Raw genomic sequence first — 10,497 nt, forward strand, 5'->3', positions numbered from 1 at the left:
TAATTTGTTTAATAGACTCTTTTGATGTGACGTACAGGGGAGGCAAATAGTGCTTTACAAACATATGTCTGTCAGGCAGTTGACTCAGCATAAGCTAAGATTGAGCATAAAATAAATACCCAGACAAGAGTAAGTGATGTTGGAGCAGGAGCTACACAACCACCTTCTAAACAAAGAAGGACCTAATACAAACCATATATGAAAAAGGTGATCAAAATCATATGCAGTTATAGCAAATTGGCAATTATGTTGAGAAACTCAAACACTGTCGTGGCACAGTGGTGCAGCAAATAACAAAAACAAATCAGAACACTTTCCCAAATAACATATTTAGTGCTATGTGAAGCCATTTAGTGTGAAGCCATATTTCTCCAGTAAATCATTTACAACCTGCTACACAGTGGAAGAACAACTGTACACTGGGCCCTGGGGCAAAAAATGGGCCATTGTCCCCCCCCCCCCCAAATTCACACCTAGGGCCTGCCCACGCCACTTGCAATAGTTGCAGATGATGGAATTTAAGCATACTTCAAATATCATACCCATCATGCACTGCAATAGTTAGCAAATTCCACAAACATGCTTTTTTAAATGTATGCCTTGACAATATAGTTTGATTACAAAACATTACAAACTATTTCATTTCAAAATTATTTTTAGTACCAAATATTTTTGTGTTGACTCCCACCATAATGAGACTTTATACATTAAAATGATAGCTATAAAAGTAGCATGTCACATTTGAGTTTTAGTTTTCGTGGGCATTTTGCATAAACGTGAGATTTGCAGCCCGTCTGCCAATCCGCCTCTGATGCTACACTTTGTAATAAGGCATCGCCCCAATGTTCCTGCTAACCACGGGCGTTTCTAGCTATTGAAAAAAAGCCAGGGGCTAATTTTTGAAGGAAGACTAGCATCGGGTACAAAATAATCAGGATCAATACAAGTGACTCGTATTTACACTGCATGAGCGATCAGGTAGCAGGGAAAAACTGCGATATCTTCCGTGATTCACGCGAGCCGGGAGGACCAATCATATACGCCTGCTACCTACCAGGTGGTCCGGTGAAGTTTTCCAAGATGGCGGACTACCGAGAGGCGCCCTTGGCTACACGGCCAAAAACACTGGAGCCAGGGGAGTATTTTAATCTTTCTCCGGACCTGAGACGTGCTGAGGAGGAGAGGGCTGCACTGCGGGCCCAGCTGAAGAGGCAGTATCAACTGCAGCTCAACAATCCGCACCGGAAAGATCTCATCGTAAGAGACGGGGCATCCCACTACTGTGCGGCCGGCGAGCGTCGCTGAGAGACGTCCGCATTGCGCGTCCCCTCCGATCTCTTTCATTAGACCGACATGCACGCTGCTCTTTCGGCTTTAAATATTAATCTTTTCGGTTGGGATCCGTGTGCCCTGGTCCGTTTTGTTAAATGACGGCGACCTCCGTGGTGTGACCTTGTTAGTCAACGAATTTACACCGGGGGATACACCGATGTTCGGTTCGCTTTGGTTCGGGTTCCGGTTGATTGGTGCCGTATATCCGCACACTTAACGTGTTTCGGTCCGACTCTGTCGCAGGAAGACCCCGCCCTGACGAGGTGGACCTACGCACGTACCAACGTGTACCCCAACTTCAGACCCACGACCAAGACGTCGCTCTTGGGGGGGCTCTTCGCAGTCGCTCCGCTATTCTTTTGGTATTACGTCTTCAAGACCGACAGGGTACGCAGCACACAGGCCTGCAGTTACTTTAATGTTCACGTCAGTCAGTAATTGCATCAATATTACAGAATGTTTGCATGCTTATGTGAGGCCTTGTGTAACTTTCGTTGCCCGTGACTATTTGGTGTTTCTTGGGTCGTCGTTTTCTTACAGGACAAGAAGGAGGCATCCATCAAAGCGGGGAAGTACGAGCGCCCCTTCCAGCTCTCCTACTAACCACATGTTGCTGGCCGAGGCCACACCATGGGCTTTGAATACTGGCCTGTTCTGTAAATGTCACATTCTGTAATAAATGTTATTGTAAACATGTAGTTTGGTTGTTGGAAACTATTCTTCTATCATACCTGAGGATCTGCCTTGGTGATCCACCCATGTAACCTCACAAAGACACCTAGCATTGTTTTGGACAAGACAGGCTGCTTTTTAGTTACTTATTTGATGAATCTCCCAGATCATTTTGTATGTGCCCCACCCCTCAAAAAAGAAAAACAAACGAAGACGAGCACACACTGTGGTTTTATTCATTTATTTTAAGTGTAGGTTAAGTTAAAAGCATGATGTATTCCCAGGAACAGACACTGATTGTTTAAAGAGGGACAGTGATTTTCCTGATTCCCGTCTGATGAGGTGTGATTAGGCCCCCGTGTGTCAGTGTCTTTCACACGCATGTAATTCACCCCCATTATACGTGTGCACCTGTCCCTCCATGCTTTAGTCTAACATGTTAAGAGCCTCCTTGGTCCCTGTGTCCTTGGTCCAGTTCACATGCCTGTAATCGCTTTGGTTTATAATGCTGTGTTTCCGGTTCAGTTCCTACGCTCAGGGTCCATCATTCCCTCGCAGCGGCTCTTGGACACCCCCAGGCCCTGCAGTGAGTAGAACGGCACCACAGTGAACCCGCAGCGATTTAAATGGGCTGGTATCTCTCAGCATATGTACTGTACTGTCTGCACCACTACCTGCCTTGGCCTACTGGCTACTGGGCGTCCAGTGGGGGTCGAAGTGACTCCGCAGTGGCTCCCAGCATCTGTAATAATCCTTGTCAAGGCGCCGACAGGTGTCCATCCCCCAACGGGTGACAGCCATGCTGAAGGAGGACTCGAACATGAAGGCCTGGTGGGGTGGGGGGGTCAGGATGTGTCACGACAGCTAATTTATAAATAGATATGCAGTTTGACCTCTTCACCCCATGACTGATCTACCCAGGAGATGAAATACAAATCATCTCCGAATTACCCACGCTCCTCTGTGTGAGTGCTGTACTTTACCATAGTCCCCTCAGCCACCTTCTCGGGCTTCAGCGCCACCTTGCTGTTCTTCTCGAAGCAGTCGGCGTCTGGCCCGTGCGGCGTCATTATGCTGTGGAGACTACCCCCTCCGGGCAGGAAGCCCCCTTCCTTGGCCTCATAATGCCCCTTGATGAGGCCCATGAACTCACTCATGCAGTTCCCTGCCAGGTAGACAGGGGGAGCTCTAACACAAGACACGGTTTCCCACAGGCCACTCACGATGCACGATTTGAAAGAAGTGACGAGAAATCAGGAGCACAAACTGAACAAGCCAGATTATTATGACCTGTGTGTGTCTCAGGATGGGGGTAGGGGGTCAGCGGTCATGTCCTTACTGTGGTAGTACGGGGGTCGAAAGGTGTGATCAGCTACGCCCCACCGCGGGGGAAAGATGACAAAGTCGGCAATGGCAACTCCGGGTCGCACAGACTTAGCTGTTAGCACAGTGAAGATGGAGGGATCCTGGGGACAAAGAACAGGGGGGCTATGATGTCAGAGCTCATGCTTGGACGCTCTGATTGTGTGTGTGTGTGTGTGTGTGTGTGTGTTTGGCCTCGGTCCCTCACCGCATGGTCGAAAGCCACACAGTTGATGACCATGAAGTTCTCCAGGTTGTACTTGTAGGGTGTGTAGTTGCCGTGCCAGGCCACCACGTTGAAGGGGGAATGGTCCTGTGGGGGGGGGGACATGACACAGCACTCAGGCCTTCTGATTGGACGAGACAGTGGGATAACGTGCGGGTCAAGACAGTGTCTCAGCGGAAACATGCCCATGTGGTACCAGTGTTACTGTGTGTGGGTGTCCCAACATGCAGAAGGGCATGGAGAAAAACATGCAGGAAGTGACACGCAAACATGTTACGGGTTGGGGGGGGGGGGGGCAGCAGAGCAGCCAAGCAGATAACAAGATAATTTCAGCAATTTGAAGCCTCAGCTGGAGGACAAGCCACTGGGTGCAGGGGGGTGGGGAGCCCCCCAGAGGGCGTCCAGCTCACTGCGCTCATGCTGCCGTCTCATTATTCACACTCGGAGTCTTCATTAGCATCGATTCAGGGTGGGGGGGTGCAGTGGACAGGACAGCAGGGAGGGAGATTCAGCAGTATAAGCTCCAACACACCCCAATTATATCAACGACACACTATACACAGACACACTCTACACCCTATACACACCTGCAATGCAGAGAACAGCTTTCCCTGATACTTGCTGATGACGGTGTATCCCCCGGCAACTGTGCAATCCTCATACCAGGCCACAGGAATCAGGAAGTCTCTGGGATTGGCTAATCCGTTGGCACCTGGAAGGCAGCAGGTTAAAAGTCATCTTGGCAACCAGTCACATGACAGCTACGGCAGTCCTGCTGTTCACTGCCAGAGGACGGTTAGTGTGTGGTCATGTTATGGTTAGAGGAAGGTAGGACTAGACAGGGAGTTTATGTAACTAGGTAAACCACATCCAGTCCAGTAAGATTACATGCTGTGCTAATGCCAGAACTTGTTCAAATGTGCTGTTATCCTCTGATGCTGTTAGGCACAGCTTCTCACCAATGGGTCCCAAGTCAGGCAGCTCGAAATGGGCCCCATACACCTCCAGCACATAGCCCCGGCTCTCCCCGAAGACCTCCACACTGAAGTGCATCCCTTGCTGGAACACACACAGGGATAAGATGCCATGGAGGCCTCTAGGAAGAGTGGCTTTATCGTTGCAAAGAGACACAGACAGACAGTATCTGTCCCACCTGGATCACACAGATCTCATTGGGTTCCACAATCATCTTGCCAAATTCTGTGGTGATCAATATCTTTCCCTGCTGTGGGACTGAGACAGGAAGACCGTAGTGAACTGGAAGTCTAAAAAAAACTAAATTACCCAGAATGCACAGGTATCACAGGGTCTCATATATGGAGTTAATCTACTCCTTGATTCACGATTACATGTCTGACCACAGACTGCTGTACTGACTCACCAATGAGAAAATCTCCATCTGAGTTGTAAAAGGATCTGAAAAACACCAAACCCCAGAAAATGTCAACTACACAGGCAAAGGCCACAAATATAAGCATCACAGCATGAGTGGACGTGGCCTCTCACCTGTCAATCATGGATGTGTTGCAGGTGTACACGTGGATGGCGATACCGTTGCGGGCTCTGGAATCCCCCGCCCCGCAGACAGTGTTCAGTCCCTGATAGGCCAGGATACAGAGCCAGACAGCCAATCAGGTAAAGAATAATACTGCATCAGAAAGAAAGCAGGTACCAGCAAGAGGAAGCAGGGGAGCATGATGGGAAAAGCATGGCGTGCAGAGGAGCCGGAGCAGCACTCTGAACTCACCATCACAAAGTCAACCTTCTTCTCCGCAACTTTGGGGATGGTGAATGGCAACCACCGCAGCTGAAATGATCCATGCACATGATCACATGACCTGCAAAGCTGCTCAGAAAGCCACCCCACCTACTTGGAAAGTCCTCCTCTAAACCTCCTGCTCCTCGCACCCACTGACTATTCCATCCATGACTCATGACTCCACCTAGTGGCGAGCTGCCCATCGTGCATATTCAGACTGTAGCGTCTGCTGGGACTCCCGGTAGCCCTGCCAAACGCTCGCACTTATAGCGTATTTCGCTCTTGATCTCAGTGAAATGCATTTCTCATTGCAGAAATTTCTTTCCCATAACATCAGTTGGGATAAAATGCTTGACAAGCAGGCTACCACACTCCTGGTCCCCGCCTACCTGGTTGGGATCTGGCTCCACCTCATTCCAGTTGTCGGTCAGGCTCCCATGATGCATAACGTTGAAGGGCTTGTGCCGCACGGAGGGAATGATGCGGTAGAGCCAGCTGTAAAATGTGCCACACTGAATCGGTGAGAAGGAAACCAAAAACGTTAACAGAACGTTTCGGGCTTGGCAAGCCGAGCGGCCGTACCTGCGCTTGTTGGCCGAACGCGGGCAAGTGAAGGCGGAGCCGGACAGCTGCTCGGCGTACAGGTTGTACGGGCACACCTGCGGATTGTTCTGCAGAACACAAAGGCGAGCGTGTCGTGTGAAAGGGTTTCTTTGGAGCTGTCAATTCGCAAAGCCATCGGGTTTCCCTCTGACCCTCCTCTCCTGCCCCTTCTGCTGAATATTCTCCCCTTTGATACCTGCTCTTAAAATATGGTGATCATTAGCATGACTCTGCGAAAGACATCAGTGTTCAAAAAGGACTTACGGCTCGAAAGGAGTGGGGGGGAGCGAGGCTAATTGTTGATGAGGATGCGGGTAGAGGGAAGGAACAAGGACAAGAGGGCTAAAAGAAGGATATCCAACAGCAGTCTAGACAGATGGCTGGAGAACTGGGCTGTCTGAACGAGTGGTTACCCTAACTGAAAGGTATCCGAATGTACTGGGGGTTAAATGCACCCGGGAGAGCGCTGGAGAGGACTAAGGCGGGCGCTGCGGCCCCATCCGCACCTCACCTGTCCCTCCGGAAGGGCTCCGGGGCAGCGCGGATCCTCAGAGGAGAACTCATTTCCAAAGCCGGTCAGGTACTACAGGGATCAGAGCAAGAAGAGCTCAGCTGAGACGGGCCGGCTCTGAAGCGCTTTGGTTATTTTACCGTAAAATCACAAGCCGTTCACCGGAATCGCAGTGACACATGAAAAAAAGCAAAAACACATGAATTCCAAACACTGAGAACAAAATGCAGCACATACAGAATAATAGGTTTCTTTTCAGAAAACAAACGTTACTTTTGGAAACAAAGCAATTTAGGGCCGTTGTGGCATTGTGTGTGGTGTAAAGGCTCCGTTCAAGACCTCACTGGAAAAGCAACATTGCGACACTTTCGGTCGTTTACGAACGGCCCACGATCACCGTGGGGCGGCTTCCGCTGAGTCACACTTAGGTGCACCCACCCCCCTTAAAGGGGGCTTATTCCGCTTCATGGCGTTTCGTCAATCGTGTACATTTTATTTTCCACATTTAAAAGTTATTTCAAGTGAATCAAACATTGAAGACAAACAAGATAACTATTGAAAAAGAAAAACTTGCTAATTGCAAAACTTTAGTAAACTGAAGAGGGTGTGTTTGCTTTTTTAAATGCTTTTGCTTGTGTAATAAAAATGTTCAGACGTCGGCTTCCTTCGCATTTTGTGCATTTTGTGTGGTTTTTGCTTGCCGGGTTCTGATTGGTCGGTCGGGAACGCCCCTCGACATGTGTGTGCAGGTATGTGCATGAAGCACGCTTGTCATCTAAACATGTCAGAAAATGGCGTTTAATCACTCACAAACCTCATATTTGCTGTCACGTGTACGTTAACATGTTCTGCTTTTATTCAGACTGCCTAATAAAACAGAATAAAAGGCACATAGAATATGCTGCAAAACAAAGGCTGCAGTTCATGACGCAAAACGTCAAGAGAAAACTGAAACAGTTCTGTCCACGGAGATAATCACTTACCTTGAGTTCAGCCATTGTCTATAATGAGACTCTCACTTTCACCAAAACTTATCTGTACAGCCCGTATCGGTGTGGTGCAGAAGTTCGCACGCGCAAATACTGAGCCGTGTGTCGCGCCGGGGCGGGGGAGCGCAGCAATTTCAACTATTTCTCAATATGGGTTTAATTAAACTCTTGCTCGTCTGCTGACGTCAGCACCAGTGGCGGATCGGGGGTCTGGAGACGCCCCAAAGCGGACACCCCCCCCCGCCCGCTTTAAGCCGTGTAGACGTGAGTATTTGCAGGAGAATGGTTTTCACACGAAAAGATGGCAAATTAAGGGCATATATTAGGCTACCTATATGGGCTTGCTTTATCTATACTACCGATTCGGGGTTTTGTGGTTTTAACATACGATACATTTTTTATAATTTCCATCTTCCTCCTAATCATAATAAAAAGTCCCCGTGACAGACCGAATGGAAAATCACTATTGACAGTGTTGGGGACAAAATATACATTTTCAATGTGTTTCTATTCTCTGAATGTTTTAGTGAAGAACGTGTACTGGACACGGTGAGGCATAGCAAGCAAAATCTGTTTTCTGCTCTAATATTTATGCAGTTCCTTTTTGGAAAACAGAAATGGAAATGTAGTAATCTCATTGCGACATTACGGCAAATCAATTTCCTTTTTTCATTCTTCTCGGCTCTTTTTTGAAAGGGGAGGGGGGTAAATGATGGCAATTCTCATAGCAAGGCGCAAATAAAGCCGGTGAGGCTGGGGGAGCGGCTCTCTAGCGAGGCGTGCGGCCGGCGTGAACCCCCCCGCTGGCAGGCAGTTTTAGGCGCTGTGCTCACGATGAGAAAGCCTAATACCGGAAAATATCCCGAGCCAGTCTGCGGAAATTGATCTGCCCTCCGAAAATGACTGATTTTAATTTTGCCTGCATCTGGCGGCCGAATCTGCGGGCTATTCCGATGAGATTTCGGAGTGTTTGCGAAAAATATCCTCTAGAATGGAGGAAAACTCATATTACAAACATCTGCTTGCACGTGTTTATGAGTCTCTTTTTTGGCTGGTCCAGACGATTGTGCTGGATAGTTCATGCTCGTATCTGGCATCTACTCTTCTTCGTCGGACCTCTGACCTGCCTCGCGATCGGGGGGCGTCAGGGCGCGCTGCGTGATTGAGGTTCATTGATTTCTGTGAAAGGGGTTTCAAATAATTGTTCATACGCTACACACCGGAGTGTGCCAAGCAGGGGACGAGTTACGTTTGCGCGTTATAAGGTAGTTGAGCCATCCCCAAAGTCACAGCGTATAGCTTCTTAAAGAACGCTTTGGCGGGTGCGCGTTTCCACAATATAAAAATAAAACGAACGCCCACGTATATCATTAGTGGCAGACCGACTTTTGCGCGGAGGAGTTCTGCTCAAATAAGGGTTAGATGATATAGTAACGATTCCGGCGTTTATGGCTGAGCGGGCATTTCATCAGGAACGCATTCCCACGCCGAACCGCTTGCCGAGGTCTGAATCGTGCCGTCTGTGGCATCGCCCGGCTTCTCCCGGTACAAACGTGTCCGGTAGCCGCTGTAGCACCATGTGAGAGGAAGCCCTGTCCCTCCCGTTTCGCGCTAATGAGGGGGGTATTATTCTGGAGTCATTAAATCACAGTCCTAACATCTCGCCGAGTCCGCCGCGGCCATTAGCGCATCACACGCGCACAAACTCCCTCTCTCTCCCGCACGCCGCATTTTATTATTATCCGCTGTGTTTATTAAGACATCAGAATGTCACCGAACAGAAAATTACACTCTTCTCCTATTGAGAAAATTGCTTTGGAATTGGTTTGTTATAAAGTCCTCTTAAAAATAGAAATAAAACACACAAACATAATTAGTTTTTGTTGGAAATCTAATAACTGTATGTCGCCGGTCTTTCCAGCCGGTGACCCGAAGGATTTAGCATCGGCGGCTTGGCGAGTCGTGAGCGTGGGGAGGGGGGGGCGTAATCGTCTTTGTTACCGTGCTCGGTTCCCGGAGTCTTATGCTAATACGACTGATTACGGTCGCTTGCAGGAGCCGCCGTCGTGTTACGGGGCGACGCTACGATCGTCGGGCAGCGTTAATGAGCGTAGAGCAGCAGCCCGGCGGCGTTTGGAGGCTGATTGGCCGCAGGGCTGCCGCCGCCAGCGCCGACATTGAGCAAGGACAAACGTATGCGAGGTCAAAGGCTGGAGCCCGAAATAGCCCCGGGGCCGCAGAAAACCAGACCCAACGTGTGCTACACCCAATTTTTGCCCTGAAACACCAAAAGCGTTCTGGCTCACAGACACAGGCTAGGAGGCAGGTAAGGGGGGGGGGGGAGTTGGGGTCAGAGGGCAGCTCTGATTGAGTGCACTGGATAGAGAGTCCCCTCGCACCAGGACTCCGTTAAACGGGTCACCCCACTGCATCTTCCTGACCTCTGCCAGGGAGTTTTGGCGCGGTGTCTCAGTGGCAGAGGGATAAATCCTGGCTCCCTCCCACTGCGCACAGATCAAACCTCTTTTCTCTCCCCCAGGAATTGGCCCAGGGAGGTGGCAGAGCGGGGCCCCTTTTCAGCACTGGGGGGGCAGCAGCAGGGGTTTAATGGCCTCTCTGCCCACGGCCTGCACCCCCAGCCCATCATGCCCCCCTGCGGGCGGCTTCACACCCCCACTCCATCGTATCATTTTCATTTCGAGACACCCGTGTCCCCTCCCCCCATTCGCTTCACGTTCCTCTGTTTTTCGCATAGAAAGTGTGCCGTTCAATGGCAGCATACACAAGGTAAAATCATCCAGCTTCATTCAGCCATACAGCGAAGGCTGCCCCCAGGAGAGACCTTTAACCACAGCGCCACCTGCTGGCACTGGTGATGACACCTCTCCCAGGGCCAGCTATTTGCTCACCAGTGATTGAACACTAAGGTGATGCAGACATGGGGGGAGACCCTTAGCAGGGCCAAACTGGGCCCTGGGGTTCAGGCCCGCTTGGGTCGAGCCCTCAGCATGTGAAGCAGGGGCCGGGGGGGCGAGTGGGCTGT

At 49.9% G+C, this 10,497-nt stretch overlaps 2 protein-coding genes across 3 annotated transcripts; one reads left to right on the forward strand and one right to left on the reverse strand.

The window, feature by feature from the left end:
• Positions 1-1,040: 1,040 nt before the first annotated feature.
• On the forward strand, positions 1,041-2,030 carry ndufb4 (NADH:ubiquinone oxidoreductase subunit B4). The gene is made up of 3 exons (XM_049010135.1): positions 1,041-1,257; positions 1,576-1,719; positions 1,873-2,030. Exons 1-3 carry the CDS (start codon positions 1,081-1,083, stop codon positions 1,933-1,935), a joined length of 384 nt encoding a protein of 127 aa, XP_048866092.1. The 5' UTR covers positions 1,041-1,080; the 3' UTR covers positions 1,936-2,030.
• Positions 2,031-2,229: 199 nt separating this feature from the next.
• Positions 2,230-7,610, reverse strand: hgd (homogentisate 1,2-dioxygenase). Of its 2 annotated transcripts, none has more exons than XM_049010129.1 (15): positions 7,449-7,610; positions 6,466-6,537; positions 5,934-6,022; positions 5,741-5,846; positions 5,340-5,399; positions 5,099-5,190; positions 4,974-5,008; positions 4,746-4,825; positions 4,552-4,651; positions 4,180-4,304; positions 3,575-3,679; positions 3,344-3,470; positions 2,988-3,169; positions 2,683-2,832; positions 2,230-2,585 (listed from the first exon to the last, which is right to left on the reverse strand). In XM_049010129.1, the coding sequence occupies exons 1-14, from the start codon at positions 7,461-7,463 to the stop codon at positions 2,689-2,691; spliced, it is 1,332 nt and encodes a 443-aa protein (XP_048866086.1). In that variant the 5' UTR covers positions 7,464-7,610; the 3' UTR covers positions 2,230-2,585; positions 2,683-2,688. The 2 variants fall into 2 exon arrangements, with proteins under 2 accessions (XP_048866086.1, XP_048866087.1); XM_049010130.1 differs by having other exon boundaries at positions 2,679-2,832.
• Between the last annotated feature and the right edge of the window lie 2,887 nt (positions 7,611-10,497).

Source organism: Brienomyrus brachyistius, chromosome 4 (genome assembly GCF_023856365.1).
Source record: "Brienomyrus brachyistius isolate T26 chromosome 4, BBRACH_0.4, whole genome shotgun sequence".
NCBI classification, from domain to species: Eukaryota; Metazoa; Chordata; class Actinopteri; order Osteoglossiformes; family Mormyridae; genus Brienomyrus; species Brienomyrus brachyistius.

Coding starts and splice junctions, on each gene's coding strand:
- ndufb4 (XM_049010135.1), top strand. CDS start 1,081: ATGGCGGACTACCGAGAGGCGCCCTTGGCTACACGGCCAAAAACACTG. Junction 1,258..1,575: donor CGCACCGGAAAGATCTCATC/GTAAGAGACGGG, acceptor ACTCTGTCGCAG/GAAGACCCCGCCCTGACGAG. Junction 1,720..1,872: donor ACGTCTTCAAGACCGACAGG/GTACGCAGCACA, acceptor GTTTTCTTACAG/GACAAGAAGGAGGCATCCAT.
- hgd (XM_049010129.1), bottom strand. Junction 4,826..4,973: donor AGATGGAGATTTTCTCATTG/GTGAGTCAGTAC, acceptor TTCCTGTCTCAG/TCCCACAGCAGGGAAAGATA. Junction 4,652..4,745: donor ATGAGATCTGTGTGATCCAG/GTGGGACAGATA, acceptor TGTGTGTTCCAG/CAAGGGATGCACTTCAGTGT.